At 44.8% G+C, this 24,887-nt stretch overlaps 1 protein-coding gene across 5 annotated transcripts in view; it reads right to left on the bottom strand.

Annotated features, from left to right (window-relative positions):
• The window catches only part of MID2 (midline 2), a 97,461-nt gene that overhangs the window by 57,261 nt on the left and 15,313 nt on the right, over positions 1–24,887 (bottom strand). For all 5 annotated transcript variants that reach the window (XM_036077732.2, XM_078064933.1, XM_036077730.2 and 2 more), the window contains exon 3: positions 12,923–13,018. In XM_036077732.2, coding sequence (XP_035933625.1) covers positions 12,923–13,018 — 96 coding nt within the window. The remainder of the gene's footprint in view (positions 1–12,922; positions 13,019–24,887) is intronic.

Genomic DNA, 24,887 nt, shown 5'->3' on the forward strand with positions numbered 1-24,887 from the left:
CCATACATTTTACTTCCTAAATAAAACTCAAATCTGTCCCCTTCTATCCTTTATTGTTACTTCACTTGTTCTGTCCACTAGAATCTCTTCCTTAAATTAATCCACCCATCCCTCCACCTAACTATCCATCCACCCAACAAATGTGCACCGAGCACCTACTATGTACCACGCACCATGTTACAACAGTCACCTACCTTGTCCCTCCATCTTTGGTCTTGAATCTTAACGTGCTCTTAACACAGCAGCCAGGTAGCATAATCTGTTTAAAGACACACTATCCCCATACTTAAAATGCCTTCACACTAACTTTTAATTGGCTTCCTTCTGACCTTGGGATGACTTCCAAACTTCTTAACATGAGTCTTCAGGTCTTTTGTGATCAGGTCCCTCCTGGCCTCTCTAAATCTCACGTCCCAACACGTCCCTTGCCTAAGTCACTTAGTTATCTGAATTAACTCATCTGAAAAAAATGGGGATAATGACCGTGCCTATGTCAGAGGCAGTTGAGAAGATTAAATGAGATAACGTCCTTGAGGACAAAGACAGTGACTTACATACCTGCTCTAGTCCCCAGAGCTCTTCAAACAATGCTAACGAAGCACACAAGTGGAGTTTAATAAATACCTTCTGATAAAGGTTCACAAAGGAAAAAGTGACATAGGTTTTACTGACTCTCTATAAGGGTAGTTACTGTTTAAAAGACCACAAATAATAAACACCAAAACCCAGGGAACGCCATTTGCTTTCGCCTACTGGGCTAATGACGCGTCACTGGGTTAACAGCTGTATGGTGGGTTAGCATTAAGCATGGACTCGCTGGAGGTCAGTGGTTTTCTTCAGATGGTTTGCTGCCAATATCCTGGTTTTGACAGAAATGGAGTATGAAAGCATGAAGATGTTTAATTCTACTCCCTGGCGTGCAGACAATATACAATTTGCCTACTCATGTGTGAGATCAGATTTTTTTTTTGCTTCTTAAATATAAATGTTCTCTCTGTACTACCAATATAACATAAATTCCATTTCGTTCGAAAGCCAATGGAATCCTTCTAAAATAGTTCAGGTTTCTTGGCTGATGACGGGATGGCAATCAGAATCCCAGAATAGCCCAGAATAGGGAGGCTAGAAAATTCAGAGCTCTTCGGGTGCTAGAACACCCCACGAACTTGGCAAGAATTCTGTTGTGTGTGCACACTGTTGTGTGTAGTAAACTGGCACACTGTGATTGTTTTCCCCTTCTTTTTCATATACTTTCGGACTAACTCCCATTGTGATCCTTTCCTGCCTTGTTCCTTTCACCTTCTCTGATGGTCCTCATGTCCTGTGATTGCCTCTCCACCTGGCATGCTTCTAGGAAGACATCTTTGCGCGCTCCTCCGCCCGCTGATCTGTGCCAGTGCACAATTACCCGGATATAGAGTGGGCGTGGAGGAGCTAAAGGTGGAACCCTGTGGCTCTATAGGACATGGACCCCCATTGGTACAATGCAGCTTTGTAACTAAAGCTTCACTGGTTTAAAAAATTATTCCAAAGCCAATGATTGTCTCGTGCCTTTGATGTTGCTAAGGAGAAGCTGGAAACCGGTGTGGGATATAGAGGAGACGAGAGGGGAAACCTGCTCTGAACACAGGAGACGACACTTCCAATCGGAGGAAACAAAAGGCAATCTCCTCCAGTTGTGTCCCAGTTTCTCCTCCTTTATGTGGAAAATACCAAGGGTTTGTGAAGAACCCTCTGAGGGGGGGAAAAAAAGCAGAGGTCAAAGAAGACCTCACGATCCAGTTTAAACACTAATTCTCTCACTGGACATATGTTCTTCTTTCCACATATGCCCCCTTTATAATATCACCCCTACACACACACACACACACACACACACACACATACGCACACACACACAGAGGCAGCCATCTACGAAATAGACAGACAGATGCATATAGCAAGTGCAAAGGCACGTAAAGCATGTTCATGCTCTATGGAAAGCGTATCACCACAAAGAAAGGCATGCCCAGGGCACCTGGGTGGCTCAGTCAGTTAAGCATCTGCCTTTAGCTCAAGTCATGCATGATCCCAGGGTCCTGGGATCGAGTCCCACATCGGGCTCCTTGCTCAGCGGGGAGCCTGCTTCTCCCTCTGCCTCTGCCCCTCTCCCCACTCATTCTCTCTCAAATAAATAAATAAATATTTTTAAAAAAGGCATGCCCACATACTGCTCCAGATACATACCAGGCCATTCCCACATGGATGCACACTCACATAACACACCAAGACTGGTTATCCAGATAGACATCTGTCCGTACCCTGACCATAGGCACGATAATCAGCAACTTGCAAAAGGCGGTACGTAGAGCCACTGATTCATGAACCTTTTCAGCTTTTCGCTTCTCTTTTAATACAGCATGTGGTTATAAGAGCAGGGACTCCAGAGTCTGGCCGGATACCAACCCTCCCTCTGCCACTTATCTGTGACTTTGTACAAATTAGTTCCCTGCTCTATGCCTCAGTTTGCCCATCTGCAAACTGAGAATCATAACAGTCCTTCCCTCACAAGGTTATTGTGAGGATTAAACGAGCTAATGCCCACAAAGCTCTTGGCGGTAATGAGAGTTTCCAGAACTGCCCGAGAAGGGGTAAACTTGGATTGAACATACGATCTAGGTGAGAGGAGTAGTGGGCGGGGGCTGTGGTGTGGAGTAAAGAGCTGATTCCCTGGGCATGCGTGCACTTCTCAATAATCTCCACCAAAAGGACACGGGCCCACCATTAAGAGTAACAACGTACCCGCTCTTTTTCTGAGGAAATCTGTGTATTTGCAGTCATTGGGGTATTGTATTTATTCGTAGGCTGTTTAAATGTGATAACAGTAAGTCCGCTTTTGAGAGTACATCTTTGCTGTCAACCTCTTTTGTAACTATTAAGAGAAACATGTGTGGCGCGGCGACTGCATTTACCTGGCAACACGCTCATGCACAAGCCCAGGAGGAGGACCCCACCGAGCAGTCTCAGGAAGGAAGTGCAGGTCCCACAGTAAACTGCCCGTGTGACTCAGGTCCGTGTCGGCAACCTGGAGCTGCCCGCTCGATTTTCACCCCTCACTTGGGTCTCACGGCACAAAAATAATCTGAGCAAGTAAAAGTGCCTGAGTGGCGGACGCTCCTGCTTCCCTCTGCCAACTCGAGCGGCAGTCCTCCTTCTGCTTCCTACCCCGCCAAGGGCTGTGAGGACAGAGCTGCTCCGGGCTCTCAGAGATCCGTACCTGAGAGGCTTGCCATGGGCCAGGCCTCCAAAGAGACCATCTATGCCTCTAGAGCTATTTAATGAAGGGAGTAAAAAAGCATCTAACTTCTCTCATCCTCGGGCGCATCACTTGTAACACAAGGGTGCCACCAATGGTATCATGGTGTTGTCACCAACACGAAGTGGGATCAGGGACAAGAATGCCTCTAGCATAGAGCCCGGCACATATGATTCAATTAGGATTCTTTCCCATTCCCAATCCCTGCTCACCCTATCACACAGCTAGACTTCTCTAGACAGGCATTTCTTCCTTTCTTTCTTTCTTTCTTTCTTTCTTTCTTTTTTTTTTTTGAAGATTTTATTTATTTGAGAGAGAGAGAGAGAGAGCGTGCGCACGCGTGCATGAGTGGGGGTAAGGGCAGAAAGAGAGGGAGAAGCAGACTCCCCACTAAGCAGGGAGCCCAGACGCCGTGGGGCTCGGGGCTCGGGGCTTGATCCCAGGACCCTGAGATCATGACCTGAGCTGAAGGCAGAAGCCCAACCGACTGTGCCACCCAGGCGCCCCAGAAAGGGCATCTCAATGGCTATGTGCATGTCCGTTGTAGTGGTGGTGGCTGCTTTCATTTTACGGGGGCTTTTTGTCTTTGTTTTGGCTTGGTTTGGTTTTTTGGGGTTTGGATTGAGGCAAGAGAGACTGGAGGTCGGGGTAGAACTGGAAACATTTAAAGGTACAGAGTGGGCTTGACAGGACTTTCGCCTGAATTATTAGAATTCCACCAACTTTCCAAGGGCATGCTGGACATGGGGAACCTGGGTGGGCTGTGCAAAGAGCGGAGCCAGGAGGGGTCCAAAATTAGACAGGTGTTCTGGTCACTCGGTGAGTAACCTGGAATTTGAACACCGAGAAATGGGAACTGGAGGGGGAAGGCAGCAGATGGGAAATGGGGCTATAAAATGAGCTTCATTGTGCCAAAGAAAGTGCGAAAACAGAACGAGAGTGCGTGCCTCTATGAACTGTTTTGACTATGAAAACATGACTACACCAGAGAGCCTAGATGCCCTACAGATGTGGGGGAGGAGGAGAGGAAACAGTATTAATCCTAACCCATTTTATCCTTACAACCCTGCCATGTGTCCATACCCTCCAAATGTTTCAAATGCAGCAGTTCATGTCCTCGAATTTTTTATTTCGCTGGAATTTAGCAAGAATTCTCAAAAAGTATGTTTGAAAAAGAATGGAATGCTTTAGATGACTGAAAAATCATAAAGCCCTTGCTTTCCTAGTATAAAAATAGGCTCTGCCCACACCTTGGATTTCCACAGTTGATTTAGGTTTTTCATCTATATTAAATGTCAATTGCCATACACTTAATAGGATTGGATGTAATACTCTGAATTAATCATTTTAGTGGTATAAATGAATAGACTGGCTAGGTCACTATGCACTTACTTTTCGTTGTTCATGGAAATCGTTTTTTCCACCTATAATTCCACATTGGTTTCAAAATAGCTATTTTATTCTCCCCAGGTGCTAGTAGCCCAAATCTTCCTCAGGAGCTGTTAAGTCGGCTCCACTCGCTCTGTGATCTCTCACAAAAATACAGAACATTTTGGCTAATAAACATTCTAAAAATCCCAAAGAACGCTCTCTTTTTAAAACCACTAGAAATGAAAGTATGTGTCCCTCCCTAAAACTTTTCTTTTTTCTATTTATTTTTATTTATTTATTTATTTATTTATTTATTTATTTATTTATTTATTACTTTGCCTTAGCTTAGAGGCAGTAATCAAGAGGAATCTGGGCCCGATAACAGGCAAGTTTACCTAAGTATCAACTTAAAGACTCCCTTAGATATTCTTGCAGAAGGGCAGTGAACTTTTTCCCCACTACATAAAATTTAATTCAGTAACTGAAAACGAGCAGCTTATTGAGCACAAGACCCCTTTTTACTGTACCACCTTCGCAGAGTTGTTGCTGGGTTATTGACTAGGGTCACATGGCTGAGATTCCCGACATTTTTAGTGCTGCAATTCACTACACCCTCCTTCCCAAGGAGCGTGCTAGTTCATGTACGTTAAATTGGAAATTGATGGTGCGCATTCAGGAATCACTGTCCTCCCCACCCTCAGAAATAAAGATAAAAACCTCTAGAAGTCCTGAGGTCTGGGAGAGGAATCTCTGGCCAAAGGTGTGGTGCCCAGAAATATCACTAAGTACTACTACTGCTAACAGCCACTCCTATTATTACTCCTACTCCTCTCACTACTACAACAACAACTACTACTACCATTTATTGAGCCTTGACTATCCCAGGCACAGTAGCAAGTGTTTTGCATGTACTACCTTTCCCTTCAAGGTCTGATTAGTCTAAGTCCTACAGATGATGAAAGCGAGCGCAGAGTAGTTACACGTCCAAGGCTACAACAGCGAGCATGACTCCTGTCCACCCAGCTCCAAACCTACCATGGCACACTGCATCCCAGAACCTATATACCATTTCTGGAAGGACAGAATTGTAGAAACTGAGGCTTTGGAGCTGGGCAAGAGGGCCCTGGGCTGGAGAGGTGGCTGGAAGCCAAGTGAGGAGGAGAAATGAAGCATGGGCGGTGTGAGTCAGAGTGGATCTAGTGACCCCTATTACTAGCTGCCCGGTCACAGAATAAACGACTATAGAGTTTATGTGTGTGTGTGTGTGTGTGTGTGTGTGTGTGTGTGAGAGTCAGATTGTTCTGCACTTGAAAAGGTTAATAACTACCACTCTAGTCCTCTTTTCACCTTCGCTATCAAACTCCTGGTGGTCTGCATTTCCTTACCACTTAACTATCTCCTTGACCTCTCTCAGTCTGTCTTCCATCCTCACCTTTCCACTGAACCTTCTCTCTCCGAGGTCACTAATGATACCTTCCCGTATGATGTTGCTACTACTCCAATGGACTCTATCAAACCTTCCACACCTTGAAGGCTTCTCTTCCTTTGCTGTTGTGATCCTCCGTTTGGACGGTGTTCCTCCTCCCTTCTGTTTTTCATTTCTCTTTTGCTCTCCTCCGGCGTTCACATCCCTCACTCACACCCCTGACTCCAAATCATCCTCATGATGGGTCAGGAACCACTGGTGATGGACAAGAGACATCCAAGCAGTGTGTACCTTGGCTTTGCCAAAGGAAGCACAGCGGGGTGGTTAGGGGCCCAGGCTCTGGAGCTAAAGTAACTGGATTCAAACCCCGACTCTGTTACCTACTAGCAGCATGACCTTGGTAAATCACTTCAATCCCTCCGTATCTCAATGTTTTACCTGTAAAGCAGGGGTAATAGTAGTGCTTACTTTAAGAGCTGTTGGAAGGATGAAATGAGTTTACATATATAAAATGCTTATTTGGAACATAGGAAACCTTCATTAAGTGTTACTTATTATAGTCTGTATGAAGGGAATTTCGAAAATGTTGATTGCACAAATGAATCATTTACTTCGGATATTTAAATTTTTTTAAAGATTTTATTTATGTATTTGAGAGAGAGACAGAGAGAGTGAGCATGAGCAGGGGGAGGGGCAGAGAGAGAAGGAGAAGCAGACTTCCTGCTGAACAGGGAGCCCAATGTGGGGCTCAATCCCAGGACCCTAAGATCATGACCTGAGCCAAAGGCAGACGCTTAACCAACTGAGCCACCCAGGCGCCCCTTAAAATTTTTTAAAGATTTATTTTTAAAGAGAGAGAGCACACAGGTGGGAGCGGCAGAGGGAGAGGGAGAGAGAAACTCAAGCAGACTCCTCGCTGAGCACAGAGCCTGAGGCGGGGCTCGATCTCACAGCCTTGAGATCACGACTGAAGCCAAAACCAGGAGTCAGATGCGTAACTGACTGAGCCACCCAGGCGCCCCTCTGATATTTAAATTTTTTAAGGGCACACCATTCCTCAGTAATCTCATGAAAAGCTCCACACTCTCCATTTATTTCAGGAAGGTCGGTTTGTCATTGTACTCTGCGTGACAAACAATTGGGCTGATCTGTCCCGGGCCTTCTCGTTCTAGACTTTCTCCGTGGCTTTATGTGCTACTTAGGTGCTGATGAGTCCTAGGTCTTTATCACTTCCCCAGACCTCACTCCTGACCTCCAGATCCAGTCAGCCACCTGCCTACTAGGCATTTCTTACCTGACTATCTGGCTCACAGTGTGACAAACCTCTCGTGTCTAAAAAGACCTCCATCTGTGTTTCCTGACTTAGTTAAAAGGTGACACATCCATTCAGCGACCCAAGCCAGAAACCTGGGGATCATCCTACTATTCTCTTCACCCCTTCACCCATTGCATCTAACTGATCACCAAGTAATACTGATTCTACCTCCCAGAAGTGTTTTGAACGTATCCCCTCCTCCCTAACCCTACTACCACTACCTTAGGTTGGGCCTTTGTCTTTCCCTGCATCAGTAAAAAGCCACCTAAGTGGCCTCTTTGCCTTCACCTTTGACCTTTGACCCCTGCTCCATCGGGGGTGGGGGTACTATCATCTGTTGGTATACATTATGAAGTCTCAAGTCCCTCAATCCTGAAATGCAGGTCTTATCCAGTCATTCCCCTGCTTTAAATCCTTCCATGGCTCCCCAGAGTCTTCAGGACAAAGTCCAAATACCTGCGCATGGCCTACAAGGCCCTTCATTATCTAGGCCCTAGCCCACGGGCCTCCACACTCACCTCTTGCAATGAATGAGTCTCACCTTTCACATTCTGGCTGAACCAAGACGTGCCCTGCACATCTCTGTGCTCTTTATCCTTCCGTGTTCTTGCATGGGGTCCCCTTCACTACCTTACCTCATTCTCATTGGCAAAATTCAACACTTATTTCAAGAGAACTCGATTTTTTTTTTTTTTAATTTCCATTCTGCCATCTTTCCTAAGTCCCTCGGGCAGACTTACGTGTTTCTTTCTCCACGCTAGCCTGTCATCTTGCACTTACCTTCATTACAATAATTACCACTTCACACTGTATTTGACATTTTACCTGTCAGGTAAGCTCCCTTGAGTTGAGGGCAGGGACTGCTTCCTATTTATCTCTGTCTACCCAGTGTCCACCCAGGGCGTAGCATACCATTTTGCCCACATGACAGGCTCTTTTCCACCTCCTCTAATACCTCTCCGCTCTCTGTCTCGGCGGAGGGAGTCATTTATTTTTCCTCCCTAAACATTTGGCTAAAATGCATTTTCTCTATGAGATTTTTCCCTGATTACACTGACTTCACTCCACTCACTCCTTCATTTCATCATGTCCTCGGGGCTTGGAGAAGACTCTTCCAACCAATAGATCTGTGTTTTAATGCTTTCGATTCGATTCTTGCTCCTAGCTCCACCACTCTTAAATCGTTTAAGGAGCATCTGCTGAAGTCATCCACAGAAGCGTGGTTTTTAAAAATTAATTCCCGTTCAAACACCCATTTTTATGCTTGGAGAAGCAGTTAGGCATTGCTGCTTGCCCTTTGCAAGCCAAATACCCTGTCAGCACGTGATACAGGCAGAAAGGGCGGAGAACGCGGAGCCACCTACAGTAAGACTTCCGAAAGCAACTGAGGCTAAGACGGAACTAAGGGAAGCCACCCAGCTCCTTAAAAGGCTTGAGAAGGACCAGAAAGAAATCAATCTGCCCATGGGACTTCTGGGATGGACTGATCCATTGGACTGCTGAAAACAGATGCCACACAAAATATCCAGGAAGGTGCTTTCGTGGGCTCAGTTCCCTGAAACTTACCAACGACGCTAAAGAAGGAAAAACGGAAAGGTTACCTTCCCTACACTGCGTGCTGCTTCCTAAATGCTTCTCTTTCTTACTAGAAACTGTATTTTCCCTAGCTAGACTCAAAAGTTCCAGGAGGCCAGCAACAGCATATGTTTCTTTTATAGTTCCCAAATTGCCCACTGCACTGAGTACGCAGTGTTGGCTCAAGAAACGCTTTGTTGTCAACTGACCGATCCCCAAGTACTTAACTATTTTTCCTCCCCTCAATATTTTCAGGAATGCTTGTTATTCACAAAACGGCGCGGTCTTGGAAGCCAAGAGGAAATATTCATCTGTTGGTATACATTTTCCCTTGGCTATGCATTAAACAGAGATTTCCTTTGGAAATGTAAACAAAGGATGCCTGATGAGAAAGGACAAAGAACTATATATAGAGATCAAGTGGCCAGAGTCCGGGGGGTCAAAGCATGGCCCTCCCTTAACCAGATTAAAGGACTCTTCCTTCTGCTCCTGCCTCCTTCCCATGCTCTCCAGCCCCAACCAAAAAAAAAAACAGTTTCCAACTGCCCATCCCCTGAATTCTGGAAGCTGGGCAGCAACTGGAACAGGCTGACTTACTAAGGAATTCAGCTAACAAATCTGTGGTGATCTTAATCTCTGTTTCTGTAATAATAGGAAGACTGCGGCTTTGTTTACTTTCTGGGGAGAACAGAGAACAAGAAGAAAGAACCAGGAGAGAGGCAGTATTTATGGCCCCTTTATGAAAAGTCAATCTGCGACAAAAACATTTGCAGACAATAAGGAAGGGGAACAGGTCTGGCAGGAAAATAGCCCTATTCCAGTTTTCTCAGAAGTGCCTTCGCTGGTATCCTCCACCCCCGCCCAACGTGAAAGGCCTGGTTCACACTGCGAATAGAGTCATTCCTTATAGACAAAGCTGGATTCGATAGAGTAAGAAAAAAAAAAAAACTCACATCACCCTTTAGTGTCCGGTTCTCATAACAGCCAGTCTCCTACTATTTATTTCATTGTATAAAGTATTTATAAGCATTTATGAAGTCTCAAGTCCCTTCTTTAACTGCATTTCTAATCCCGGGGCTTGTTCCAAAGCCTTCTGGACACACAGGCTCTGCGCTGAATGAGCATAATAAGTACCCTGGACTCACCCTATTATTATGGGGAAGCTTAGGGCACATCCCTAACCTTTCAGAAGGGATGATGTCATAGAGCACAGCCACACTCTTCCATGAACCATCTTGCAGGGTTCCTGTCAAAGATAGAATCCTAAACTGGGGGCACCTGGGGGGCTCAGTCGCTAAACGTCTGCCTTCGGCTCAGGTCATGGTCCCAGGTTCCTGGGATCTAGCCCCGCATCGGGCCCCCTGCTCAGCGGGAAGCCTGCTTCTCCCTCTCCCACTCTCCCTGCTTGCGTTCCCTCTCTCGCCGTGTCTCTGTCAAATAAATAAATGAAATCTTTAAATAAAAAAAAAAAAAAAAAGAATCCTAGACTGGAGGGCCTATGGAGATAACTCCCCAAATACACTCTCACCCTTGACATGTAATGCCGGATCTCATGGTTCTTTGCCAACCGTCGGTTAACATTTTTATTCCATTGTCTCTATGGCCCGCACGTGTATATCCGTATCGGGGTGGATTTGCGCAGTGTGTAAGCCTTCCGAAGGCAGATACTGTGCCCGCCCATGCTGTTTTCTTTGTACCTGGTACAAAGCCGTGCCTAAGTAAGTATTAGCAAAAGGCGACCTTTTGTGTGCCAGAGCAGACAGCGGCCTACGCAATGGATTTAACGAGCATCTCTAAGGGAGCCTCTTAACCCCCCCCCCCTTTGCTGGTTCATCATGGGGCTGCTCTTCCCTCCCACTTGGCTTATATTTGGCAGTGCTAGTGTCATCTCCTGCAAGGCTCAAGCCCGAATACTGACTTCAGAAAGGCACTGTTAAAACATTGCCTGTTACCTAGAGGGCCAGAATGAGTCCTCCTCTCTGAACACAATGATGCATTGTTTTATGAGACTAGCTCCTCGCTGCTTGAAAAGAGTGGGGCCCTGAATACAAAGGTCTGATTGGTGCGGTGGGCTGGGAAGGGCTTGAACCGGGTTCTGTTTGGGTGAGGCTGGTCAGAGTGATAAACTGCCCAGGGGTGGGATGATGAGATGTTAGAGAGGTCTCGGGGCAAATAAGCAATGAAAACAAACTGCTTACTTTGCTAATTTGACTACAACTTACACTATACTTAATAGTCTTTTTGATGAGAATGAGAAGGTGATAATTATAATTTCTAACCACGTTTTATTCACTATAGCTGTTACCCCGCCCTCAACCATGAGAATTCTAAGCCAAGGGATCCCTTATCTTGTCTCCTGCTTACAATACTTCCTTGTCTCTCCACTAGTGTGGGTTTCTTATACTGTAACCTAACAGCATAATCAGAAGCTTTGATAGAGTGGAACAGAGTTCGACTAGCTGAAAAGCACTCTAAAATGCCTTCTGCTTTGTTTCTCCCCGCGTAGTAAAGGACGAAATCAAAGACCAAAGAAGAGAATAAAGAAAGTAACCATTCACAGAATCATGACCCGTGAAATCTGGAAGACACATCGAAGGTCAGGGAGTCAGTTCAACCCCTTATTTTACAGGTAAGGACCCTGAAGCGGAGAGGCTAAGTGACTTACTCAAATTCATATCACCGGTTAATGGCAGCGTCAAGGCTAGAACCCCATTTTGTAACTTACCTTCCAGGGTTCTTTCTTTCCATTCCTCGGGCTTCTCCCTAAATGTCCTGCTACATTTCCACATCTCACCCCTGAGTTTAACTGGTGTTCTCTGCACCCTCCATACAGCACCACTCTCTTCCACAAACGGAGTGCCCAGCAGGGATTAAATTGCTATGGTATGCTCATCATCCAAGTACACCCTACTTTAAGAAACGCAAGACTTGAAGACATCCAAACAATTAGGAGTGCTTACTCGTATAAGACGATTCTTTTTCTTACGAGAAGATTCTCACACTCCCTTAAGTAGAAATCCCTAGGTGGGATTTAACTTGAACCACTACATTTATCTGTCACACAAGTAAGGTTACAACTAGACCATGAGATTACAAATAGAATTAGAAACATTTCTGTCCAATCACTGCCCAGGAAGAGTGCTATAACATTTTACCCGACCCGCTTTAGACTTGAAGCCCTACCGTTGCCTCTTTAACAAAACCAACACAAAAACCAAACGCTACAGCTGAAGTCCCGTGCTCTTGAGAAAGAAAGAGAAGTAACATCTTTCTTTTATTACATCCACTTATGAAAAGACTGACTCCTCTTGTAAGCTCTGCTCTTTGATGTCACCTTGACGCAGGTAAGAGGTTTCAAAAACTTTAGACTTGTATGACACTTTACAATTCAGACAACTTGAACATAGAGAGCATTTGTTGATGACAAGAGCAAGTGGGACGGTGATGAGTGAGGATCAAGGGAGGTGCGTGGGGACAAAGGGAGGAGAGGCTAGGAACAGGAGAAGCAATCCTGATAAGCACTCTTACAGACACGATACTGCCCGGAACGAACCTCGCCCGACTCCAAGGACCCAGGATTCCCAGCTGCCCCTGTGACACCCCAGGGATCTCTTTAGGGAGCTAAGATGTCCAGTTTGATGAAAGAAGAAACACACTGCATGTTGGATTCTCATATTGCCCACCCCTTGGAAAGAATGGATTACCCCCTGGACTGCTGTCTCCCCAGTTCATGGCCGCCACCCACCTATTTCTGTTTAAACAATAGCCATCTGCCACTTTTCTTGGAACAAGCATCTTAAGGGAATGAGACTGCCTAGAACTATCATTCAGCCCTTCACTCCAAATGGCTGAGCTACACTCTTGACAAGACTCAAGTGTCCCCCCAAGGATCACCTGATCCGGGTCCTCTGAAAGAATTGCAAAAGTTTCCATTACGTACCTCAACTTGCTGGCAGATCTGTATTAGTTTGGCCATTTGATTTTCTAGTTCACTGTTGCGCTTAACCAGGTTGGTGAGGTTCATCTCCAGAGTTTGCTGCCATCCCCGAGAGTATGAAGCCAGAGGGAAACAGGGAAGAGGGGAAAAAATAAGAAAGGTTCAATGAGCTTAAGAACCAATATCATGTGGAGATCATTCAGTCAGTTGGCAAACATTTCAAAGATTCATTGAGCACTTGCTGTGGGCCAAGCACTGTTCTAGGTGCTAATGAATAACACTGTGCATTTGGTCCAGGCTCTCGTTATTGGGGAAAAGATGACATTCATGACTTCGTGGATATAGGAATTTAATGTTAAGGCGACTTTATGTTTTCTACAATATTTTTAACTTTTTAAAGTATTTCATAGTATTTCATTTTGCCTTCATAGTAATCCAGTGACATAAGGAAAAGAGGTATTATCCTCTCTTTTACAGATGAGTAGACTAAGGGAACCATAATTTATTGAACAAATAGTACGTGCCAGACACTATGCTATAGGCAATTTCATATACAACATTTAATAACCACAACAATCCATGAGGTAGGATATGTCAGCATTTTACAGATGAGAACTGAGCTTCAGAATGGGGGTAAAGTGTTCTTTGCAGTCCTATAATTAGTAGATGACAAAGCTGGGCCTAGAACCCAGTTCTCTAGCCTCAGTCACAGCTTTGCCCCAGTATTCATGATTTTTTGTTCTTGTTTTTTTTTTTTCCCCCCCTTGGAAACATTTTAGATTTATCAGTAGTTTCCTTCAGGGGAAAAAAAGATAGTATTTTAACTGTGAGGTTCATCAAAATCGAGCATTGTATCTCACAGCTTCCCTTCTTTGGCCCTAAGGAATAGCCCATGGAGACGACAGACTTCAAAACATGACAGCTGACGTATCAAGGTAGGACATCCATTGCTTATGATTGCTTACTGGTACATAGATCCTTTCTGGTACACATGAGAAGCACTTTGCAAATCTGTTTAAAATAACAAGAGTACAACAGTACTCAGAACTCTTAGTGTATTTTCAGTTGCGCAAGCTACTCCCTCCCATCCCTTATGTGAAAAAAACAGAATGTTATTCACTCTAGGTTGATAATGGGCTTTTATATTCCTCCCCATTCCCAAGTCCTCAGCTCTGGTGGCTTCTCCTCTAGGACCAGTCCCAAAATCCACTCCTCTCTCACTCACCATCCCCACACCCCCACCAAATCTGTTCCAATGTAATACCCCAACTTCTTGGCCCTTATTCTGCTAACATTCCTTCCCTTGGTTGTGTACATCACTTCGTTGCTGTCTCCATGGCTCCTACGGTTTGTAGTTGTTCAAAGTTCATGCTTTTGATAGGAGGGAATGGAGGGGGTGGGGAGCAAAGGGAAGTGGAGGAATGGGGAGAAGACTCATGTACTTGGCCCCTTTCTTGTCTACTAAGTAGCTGTAGCTCCTTAGTATTCTTGGCACTGGCCCATGAGTCCATCCCAGAGGATGTATTCCCATGGATATATGTATTTCCAGGATGGGCAGTCTGATGTCACTTGTTCTCAAACTGAATTATGAGAACCAGCTTAAGCTTTGCTCCCCTTCTTGCCAGATCTCCCTTGGTTTCTTTGGCTTTATTCCCGTGGAAGTCATTTTCTCCCATTTATTCCACTGTTCTTGGCTTGGGCACAGGGTCTCCCCTGGCCCTCTTTAACTCCCCAACCATCTCCATCCGTGGCCTTCTCCTTAGCAAGGGCAAAGAGAGTGAAGAAGGGAGAAAGAAGGGCAGCAACTGTTGATTTGGACACGATCTCTAAGCTAAGTAGATGTCACGAGACAAAAAAATGGCAGAAGTTCAGAGATCAGATACAACAAAAGGTAATGAGCACCTGCTCCGGTGAGGACGCAGTGAATTCCAAGAGAAAGAGGAGGGGAAACGAAGGCGGGTCTTGAAGGACAAGGCGAATTTTAACAAACAGAAATGAAGGAGGGCAGGGTGTTCCAACAACGAATAATGTGAGTGAAAGGGAATAAAGTATAATGACGTGTTCGGGGAAGAGAAGTTGAATTTGGCTAGAACAGAGGGTACAAGAGAGTAGTGGGGGGCAAGGTTGGAAATGCAGCTGGAGGTCCTGTTTTGAAGGTCTTGAATGCCTAAGTGGGGATTTTGTACCTATTTTTATTTTTTAGCAGTGGGGACTTGCCAAAGGCTTTGGAGCAAGAAAATGACATAATCTGGGCAGCATTTATGAGCTCAACTTACCAGCAATAATGTGGGGCAGACTGAAACAGGAGAGCCTAGGGGGAGGGACACTGGTTAAGAGGAAGCTGTGATGTTCAAGGCCATTGGTACTGCAGGTCTGGGCCAGGCTGAGAGGGTAATCGAGAGAAACATGTTTCGAGAAAGGACTTGTCACTGTCCGCTACGCAGAGAGGGCAAGAAATAGGAGGACTAAGAAAAAGCAGTTGGATTTGGTAATTAGAAGTCACTGGTGACCTCTGAAAAAGGCGTTTCAGTGGGGTTTGGAAGCAAATGCCAAAAGGTACAGAGTTAGGGGGTCCCTCAGTAGTGACGATGTGGAGGCGGCACGTCTGGACTCCTCTTCAAAAATTTGGCTTGGGGGGTGACTAAGACAGAGCTATGGTTCGATGAAATTGTCCAGCTTAGGTTAGACAGTGGGCATAGGCAATGGGCCCCATCAGTTATGACTTCTACTAGCACAGAGGTCCAGATTCCTAGACCAATGGAAATCCCATGTCTCACCATTGACTATAGGGACTGAGGAGGTAGACATAATGTAGCTTGATGAACCCAGAGCGGATTAGAAACCTGTGTTTCAAACTGTAATGCGTTTCCATTCAAACACAGGATTCCATGGGGAAAATGTTTTCTAACAAGTCCATGCAACCTGTTGCAACACTTGTCTCGAAACTAATAGCCTATAAATAATTCATAGTGTCAAGCAGGACTAAGTGCCCCTGCTGTGTGTTCCCCATTTATGGCCCAGCACTGAGACTCGCAGCTTCTGTAAAGCCACGGAAAACAAAAATTAGGGCTGAACACATAATTTGGGGTCTGGTTTGACTATGGACCTTGGGTTACCATCAAAAATTATGGCAAATGCTTATTTTGCTTCGGCCCCCTAGCAATTTGCAGAAAGCCAGCACATTTTAACACCACAGAACTAGAATGGACAAGATGACTCTAATTTCAACCTTACTTCATTAGTATGAAAATGCTTGGAAAAATAAGTCTCTGGCTAATGAAAACACCATCTGCTGATGGCTTTTTGCCACTGTTTTCTTACGTTATGAGACATAATTTGAGGAAAACCCCAAACATTTACTTACTCACTTCCTCTTCATTTGCAAGGAATGAAAGCCTCCTCTCAAACTGGAATTGATTCTCGATAATGAACATATGCAAAGGGAAACGGAGAATTGCTGCAAGTATGCATTCCGTTTCTTCACCCTTCCTTATCACTCCTGGCACTGGCGAATCATTTAGAACTAGAAATTCGGGGCCACAGTAGGCTCGAATGATTTCATTGATTTAGCCAAGTAATTATCTTGCCTATATTTTGGCGAAGTAGACCAAGAGAACACGTGTGTGTGTGTGTGTGTGTGTGTGTGTGTGTGTGTACAAGTCTGCTTATGGAAAATTCAACGCGTCTTTCTGGTGTTGTGTTGTTGCGGGTTGGTTTTGAAACACCCATTTGTTTTGTTCTTCTCTGGTGCTGTCCAGTGAATCACTGAGCCTGGCTCCCTCTGTCCAGGCCTCGTTAGTGTAGCTTTCTCAGAAAGCTGAACCATGACAAAGAGAGAGCCAGAGTGGCAGGGGAGATTGGAATGGAGATATCTGCTGGGAGGAAACGGGGAACAGGAGGTTGGCAGGGGAGCAGGATGAAGCTCCCATTTCCTGCCGCAGGAGGTTACCTCTGGGTCCTTCTGTGCTTCCCCTGTGTGGGGGTCAGAGAGTGGGGGTGCACCATGAGACTAAGCCCCTCATCACCTCCAGATGACTCCATCATTACAGCCTTCACGAAATTCTACACGGGTCTAAGCAGCACCACGTGAGGGGGATACTTGGCTGCTTTGCGTAACTGAGGTTTTAAAAGGCCCAAGTGAGCTAAACTGACGGTCAACACCGATTCCGGTTTTTTATCTGAGTTCCGCTTCGGTTGTATCATGTAGACTTGGCCTCTTTGTGTTCTGTTCTACCCTTCACAAAGAGGAGAATTTTGGCCACGTCTGAGATACCAGGCATGCGCTGTTCTTCCAGACAGCATCCCATAAAAAGAAATGGCTTCTTTAACCCTCTCAAGTAATTACTGGGGTTTTTTTAAAAAAAAATTTATTTATTCATTTGAGAGAGAGCAAGAGCACGAGCAGCGGGGAGAGGGGACGGAGAGGGAGAAGCAGATTCTCCGCTGAGCAGGGAGCCTGACGCGGGGCTCGATCCCAGGACCCCGGGACCCTGACTCCAGCCGAAGGCAGACGCTTAACCGACTGAGCCACCCAGGAGCCCCAATTGCTGGTTTGTTTGTTTGTTTTTTCTCCATTTCTCTAGACACACGTTGTTTCAGGTAACTTTCTCACTGGCTCCCTCAAGAAACCAAGCTATCCGTCAAAACACTGCCTCGTCATTAAAGCCAGGCATTCCCTTGATGGCACACGCTCTCGACCACGATCGCCACTTGTCATGCTCTGTGAAGGCACATGTATTCACACATACGTGAGCACACTGACACACCCCTACCTGACACGGCTCGTCTTGAAGCCTAGAAAGGGGTGATGCCTTTCTGCCTGTTCTATTTAAACACGTAGAACTGTCACCAAATGCCTGTAAACTCTTTTGCTTTCTAGAAGGCATGAGGGGAATGTTATTTAAATCTACACGCGATCCCAACTGTTTTGATGTGGGAATTGACCTTTGGGGGATGCAGGAGGAGAAGGGAAGGGAAGAAAGGCCGATGTACCCCAAACCTGGAGGCTTCCCAATTCACAGAAGGCAGCTTCATCTTCAAAAATGATCTGAGCCAGTGACCCCATGACTATTTATCGACATGCTCTTTTTTCCTGACATCCTGTCTGCTCACTGATGTTCCTAGCTATTCCAAAAGCCGGTAACCAAAAATCTTAGCACGCTTTTGGGGTCACATTCTGCTTTCTTTTTTTAACTGCTTGTCTTAAAATACTTACTTTGCTTTTGCTTCAGTCTGTCACTTTATGTATCAATTACATATGGCCTTTCAACAGCAGAACACACCATCTGGTCCACCAACTGAAGCCCACACCCCTTCTGCCAGAGTGTACTCCTTCCCCAAACATTTATTTGCTGTTGTGTAGATCCAGGCTATGTCCCAGAATGAGATACAGGTGATATGCTGGATCCACAAGCTCTACTCTACTTGAAGTTCATTGGAGAATAGCCAGACTGGTCCTCAAGCCAGGTGAACCCTCCCTGGTGGGAACCAGGTGGCCATCCCTCTTCTTTCCGGAATGTTCTGACATCATTCCGCAAAGACCCATGACTCCCCTAGTGCCCTTATCAGGAATGCTAACGCAAACCATCCTGCATTTTTTTTTCTTTCCCCTCTCCTCAGGTGCATTGCATGGCTAAATCTCTAGCTTAAATGTGTAAATTTTTATTTGGACCTTCTAAAAGAAAACCCGTACTAAAAACCTAAATCCAGTGTTTTATTTTGATAACAGAATAGTGAGCCAAAGCCGACTCTACTTTCCTGGAGTCCTCAATGTTGTATTCTACTTGAAATATACCTCTTCAGTTCCTGCCTCTCGTGCACATCCTAGCCTTCCTCTTTCACACGCTCTTGCTCATGCCTACCCTCTAGACCCTGAGTGTGCCTCAAGGCTCAATCCTGAGCCCTCACTCAGCTCACCACTGCATGACTCTACCTCCATGCTGAAGGCACTCAATCTACGTCTCTAGCCCTGATCTTTCAGCCACCACAGAGGCCTGAATTTCAACTCCTTCTAGAACATTTGCCCTTTCAGTTCTGAGAGTACCCCCATGTTTTCCCTCCTCCAGATATTTGAGCAAACTATTTTCTTTCTGCGAGAGCCCTGGCTGCCCCTTACTCCTTCCCCGTCCCCCAATAGGGCATCCAAAAACCCACCCAAAGTCTCTTTTGATGGATGTCCCTCCCATGCTCTCTCTCAATCCCTTGTGCTTCCACTGTCATAGAACTCACCACACTGTCCTGTAACTGTGTCCTTAACTATCTGTCTCCCCACAGTGAGCTGAAAGCTCCACCAGGGTTGGGACTGTGCTCTCTTTATCAATGTAACCCCAACATCCTTTCTGGCGCTTGGCATCTAATAGGTGTTCAGTAAATGTTTGATGAATGAACGAATGTTGAATGACCCACGATCATAGCAAACTCAAAGCTAAAGTCAAATCATCCCACCAAAACTGCTAGCTCCGTCCTAATTTCCCCATTTCTATCCCCAGTACCACTATTCTTCAAGACATCTCCTACTCCAAAGTCATTTTTTAATTCTTTCTCTCCACCATCTGTAACCATACAGTCAGCCATTCACCCAAGTCCTGCCAACTCGTTCTTCACGGTCTCCAGTTTGACCCTCCTCTCCAACTAATTCATTCATGATTCCCTGTTTTAAGCCCCATGACTCCCTTTCCCTAATTCTTCCTTCGTGCGTCCTAGCATCCCGTGCACACCTCTGTCATGGCACTTACCATACTGCTTTGGAATTTTTGATGTACTTATCTGTCTCTCTTAGTAAGTTCAAAGCTCTGCAGGGCGGGGACTGAGCCTGATTTCCTGTGTCCCCAGCTCCTACCACGATGACTTGAACAGTTGAAGTGTTCAGTAAACAAAATGAGTGTTCATGAATTGTTTGTTAAGTGAATGAATGAATCCCTGGCCTCGATCCCTGGTGCTACAGTTTAAGTTAATATCTGTTCTGTCTTCAGGGGAGATAAAGAACAAGACATTACCTCATTACATCAACCCTTCGAGAACTTGCGTGTCATTATCACATTTTCCCCCCTTTCAACTTCGCTTCTTTGGGCTTAGTAATTCTTCTTTCCTTCATCTTTCCTCACCTATATTATATTTCTGGAATATGTCCCTTTGCCCAATAAGAATAGACAGGATTTTCATCTGCCCAGGAATCAATCTCTGAGTCAACATTTTGTAAATTGTGCTCGGACTGACGATTGTTAGCTCCTTGCAGATGGTGGTGAGGAGAAGACTTGGGACAAGAGAAATGACAAAAACAGAGAGATAGCGCAGATAATAGGAGTATCCACTTGCTAAGCCTGCTCTCAAACCAATAAAAAAACAATAGAAAATATCTTCCAACACATTAATACTATGTGAGAACAGAGCCAGAGACTCCATATAATTATTAGAGGGAAAAGAACAGGAGTTCAGATGAGTCTTAGCACACAGTTTGAGTCGAGATGGAATAAAACGCATTTTATCCCCCCCGCCCCCCACAAAATGCGTAGAGATTTGATACATATTATAAATAATGGGGAGCACATCATGGACAATTAAGAGACCACAGAGAAGCCAGATCCACAAGTAGGAATGATTTTATGATCAGGAGTTGAAGGCTAGTTTAGCTAGTTTAGAAACCCCATGCCAGACATTACCTTCACCCCCATACCTCCACCACCATGCTGTAGAGAGTGCAAATCTGGACCCAAACGCTTTGCGTGTATGATATTTTGCTACTGTGGTTCAGTACCTAAGGGAGTGAAATGGAGAAACAACTTTTTCTGCTCCCTCACCTACAGTAACCCAACCTGGCCTCACTGAAGCCTCTTCTTATCATGAGAATTTATGACATGGCTCATTTATTAGGGAGATCCTTAGTCTCAGGATAGGTTCTACTGAGGCCATGACCCTTCTTCGGGGGACCACGCTCATGGCCTTACGCGCATGGCATCCTCATACCCAACTTCTCTACAGATACGCCCACAGAAGATGAACACTGACGCTCTCTCCTCCTCACACACAGTGACACACATTTATAGATATACATAGACAAACAAACAGAATCATTCTCAGCTGCTCAGCCATGCAGAAATACACACACTCATATATCGACACATACATATGTACGCAAATATACTCCCTCTCAACCCAGGCTTTCATGAAGATATTTCTTTCTTTCTCTTATATTAATAGTCATGCTGGTTCCAAAACAGTCAAATGCCCAGTGGTAGATAAGTTGAGAGGGTGTCTGTCTTGGCAGACAGAAGTGGGTGTCGAGTGGGTGAGCAGACAAATGACTGGGAGAAGGTGGTAGCTGAGTGAGAATGGGTGGGTGGATGACAGAGTGACTGAGTAGGAAGAAGGGCAAGTAATCAACTCTGATAAGATTCTAGAATATCATATTTTCCAACCTTTTAACTCTCGTTGTGGCTTTCCTTTGAACATTCTCCAAGTCTCATATCTCCCTTCTCTTTGTCTAGCAATCTTTAGCTCTCTCTGTCTCAGCCTCTCTTTCTGTGTGTGTGTGGGGGGGGGCAGGGTGAGTGTGTGTGTGTGCGCGCGCGCACGCATGCGTGCGCTTTACTTTCCCATAACAAAAAGCTTACTGTAGTGCCAGGTAATATTTTATAACAACAAGATCCCTGATATGTAAATGTAACTGCATTTAAGAATTATTTGTAGTAATGAATTTGTGGAAATGTAATGAGAAAAAGAAAATGTGCTTGTTTATTCCTTTCAGGAAATTCCTCTATTCCCCCTGGTTTTCATCAGCTATATTTTTGGCAGGCTATGGGCATGGAAATGTGAAGACATCACTCTCAAAGAGAATTATAATAATTGCATCTGATTTATACAGATGTCACCATAGGGTTAGGCAGTTGGAAAATCCAGCGATCCAAATGAATAGGCACTTAAAATTAAGGACATGCCATACTTCTCTTAACACTCTGGTTTTTAACATTATCAGTAGTCCGCAGAAGATCTTTTTTTTTCGGACCTCTAAAGTAGTCACAATGGCAAGACAGATTTATATCTTACAAGATGAGAGCTTTATAAAGCAAGCTATAGACGCTGGTGGTATACTTCCCGCAGATCCGTTATAAAGGTTCCATTCACTTGGATGTCTTGAGCATATAGTATCTGTGCAAGGCACTAAGGAGGATACTGAAGAAATAAAAGACATTGTGCCTGGCCTCAAAGAATTTATGGGATAGTTGGGGTGTTTTGGAGTGGGCCTTGTGGGGTTTTAGCTGGGGACTAAAAAACGGGTAGGATTCCTAAGCCGGTCAAGAAAAGAGCATGGGTCAAAGTTAGGTGGCAGCAAAGAGAAGGAGTGGTGTGTTGAGCAGACAGGAGGCTAGTCTGGGCATGTCTGAGAGTGGTAGGGGGGAAAGACGGAAGGGCGGCATGCGAACCAAGTCGTACGGGACTTAGAACATCGAGTTGCGATCTGTCATCAATACAGAGCCACTGAAATTTGACCTCTTTTTATAAAGCCAACATTTATTAATGCAATAGTATCGATCTTTTCCAAGGGGAGAAACTCGCGGACCAATGAAAACTCTTAACATGTGAAGCATTTTTATAGAAATACGGCACATATCATGAGCTAAGAATATATATTGGGACTGGTAAGTGGAAAAAGGGATGGAGGAAATAGTGACTCTGATAGGCCTTTCTACTGTAATAACTGCCGTGAACAAAATTGTTCTTTGCAATTGAAGAATTAATTGAACCACTAGTGGACTTCGGAAGGGCATGTACTTAGAATGGACAACTAAATAAGGATAGTAAACCATAGTAAGTATCCCAAACCCTCTAATCTGCATTGAGCACATGTTAAGAAGACAGGCTGGCTTCTGGTTATTCTGACCTTCCGTCTTATAACATAACAGTGTGTTTATTCTTTATTGAACAAATAAATACTAGAGACCACTAATCCTACTCAGGGAGGTTAGTACAGAAAGGGTAGTTATAAAGGCCAAAAGTAAGGCTCCAGAACCGAAAAGAACAAATAAAGCCCATTTCACTTACTGGCCAGAAAGTAAAACCCCTAGATGTCTGTACTATCCTCCTTCCCCTCCTCCTGTAGGACTCCCATGCTCCCCTCATGGCCAGAAGAGTATGCTCCAGGCCATCTCCCCCATAACTTCTGACAACCAGTTTTCTCCTTTCTCCTTGGGGAAGAATCCAGCAGATTAAGGGGATAATCCTAAATGCTTTTAAATTAAAATTAACCCAAAGAAGTGAGAATATGTGATACTCAAAGCCAGACCTCCTCTCTGCTTCATGTGGAGAACTAATAGCCTTTACACTTGGAAACCAAACCAAAGTGATCCCCACACATCCAACACACACACACACACACACACACACACACAGACACGCAGCACCTCTCCCTCCCCAAAGTCCAAGATGTTCCAGACAACATAACAAACCACACGGTTGGAAATGATTCATATGTTTCCACTCTCGGTCCAAAAATGAGCAAAAAAAAAAAAGTTTCCACTTAATTTATAATCAGAATTTTCTGCACATTTCCTAAAAAATTTAAAGGGGAACAATTCAAAAATCTGGCCTTTCTTTCTGCAAAAATTACCGATTAGTTACAGACTAAAGTATCTTTTGGTGAAATATTTTTGTGCTCCATCCAACCCTGGAGACTAGGACTGTGGTTGTGTGGTGCCAAATATCTAATCAATCATCCAGTGTTTTCATGTTTTCGGATGTTTTCAAAAAGCTGGTGTTCTGCAGATACAGGCTTATTCTATCCAGTCTTTTGTTATCTCAATCGTACATATGGATACAGAGTTTTCTGTTTGGAGTATTTCTCAAGGCCAATGCCTTATTATAGTTCCAACACCTGCAAATATTTGGCAGAGATTGCTCCATCCTCTCCATATCCCCCCTCTTCCTGCAGCCCCACCCCCACCTCTTGCCATTATGAAGCTCTAAGTTTATACAGTATGTCCTTTCCTTGATGCTGGTAATCATTTATCTGTGACCCATGAAATGTGCAATTGCCAGAGTGTAAAGTTAAGTTTCAAATCACATTTCACGGGCAAAACTTAGGTCCAAAACAAAGCGGCGGCAGGCCACAGCCGAAAGGATACTTCACGCGGGGTCTAGAAGCTGAGTTCCCGTTCCAATTCTGTGACTTTGACCAAATCACTTAACCTCTCAAAGTCTTAGTTTATACCACATTACAGCGTAAGGCTTCAGCTAGACCAAGTGCAAGGCTTAGCGTCTTAGGCGTCTAAGAACTGAAGTCAATCAGATCATTCCTCGCTGCAGTTTTGAAGTGAATGAGAATATCACCTTGAGTGAAATCCACAGATAAACACTGAACTTTGTACAAATTTGTAAATATTAGATATAAATAAAAAATCAGAGAAGGCACAAACCATTGTCAGCTTGCAACAAATTACGGGAGGGGAAAATATATCCTATTCAGAGTATTGCTACCTTCCCCAACCCCATGAAATCTTCAGATAAGTTACCGTGGCTTGTTCAGGGCATGACAAGAGGAAAATCCCCACTTCCTTCTTGCCCTCCTTCCATCCTATCTGGGTCTTCCTTCCAGCTCGGCTTCTATAGCCAGTCCCTATTGGGGGTGGTCATCTTGTCAGTCATTTAAACATTTTATTTTCCTGGAATTTCTGCTAAATAGCTCCCTTCTTAAGAGCAGTTAAGCCACAGAGCGGGCAGACAACGGGAATAAAACAATTTTCCAGAGCTGACGTTTGTTAACATCAACGTGAGGCAGGACGGTCTTACAAAATGGGCACTTAGCCTTGCGCACAAAGATTATATGGCATGGCAACCTCGGATAACTCCGTCCGCGGAACACAAATGGAAGACTGGGAACTTCCGAGGCAGGGACTGCAACCACAGGCTTCAGTCTGCAACCCACAAAAACGAGCACAGGCACGAAATCGGATCCTGGATTTGAGATTGATTGGCT

This window comes from Halichoerus grypus, chromosome X (assembly GCF_964656455.1).
Source record: "Halichoerus grypus chromosome X, mHalGry1.hap1.1, whole genome shotgun sequence".
Classification (NCBI taxonomy): Eukaryota; Metazoa; Chordata; class Mammalia; order Carnivora; family Phocidae; genus Halichoerus; species Halichoerus grypus.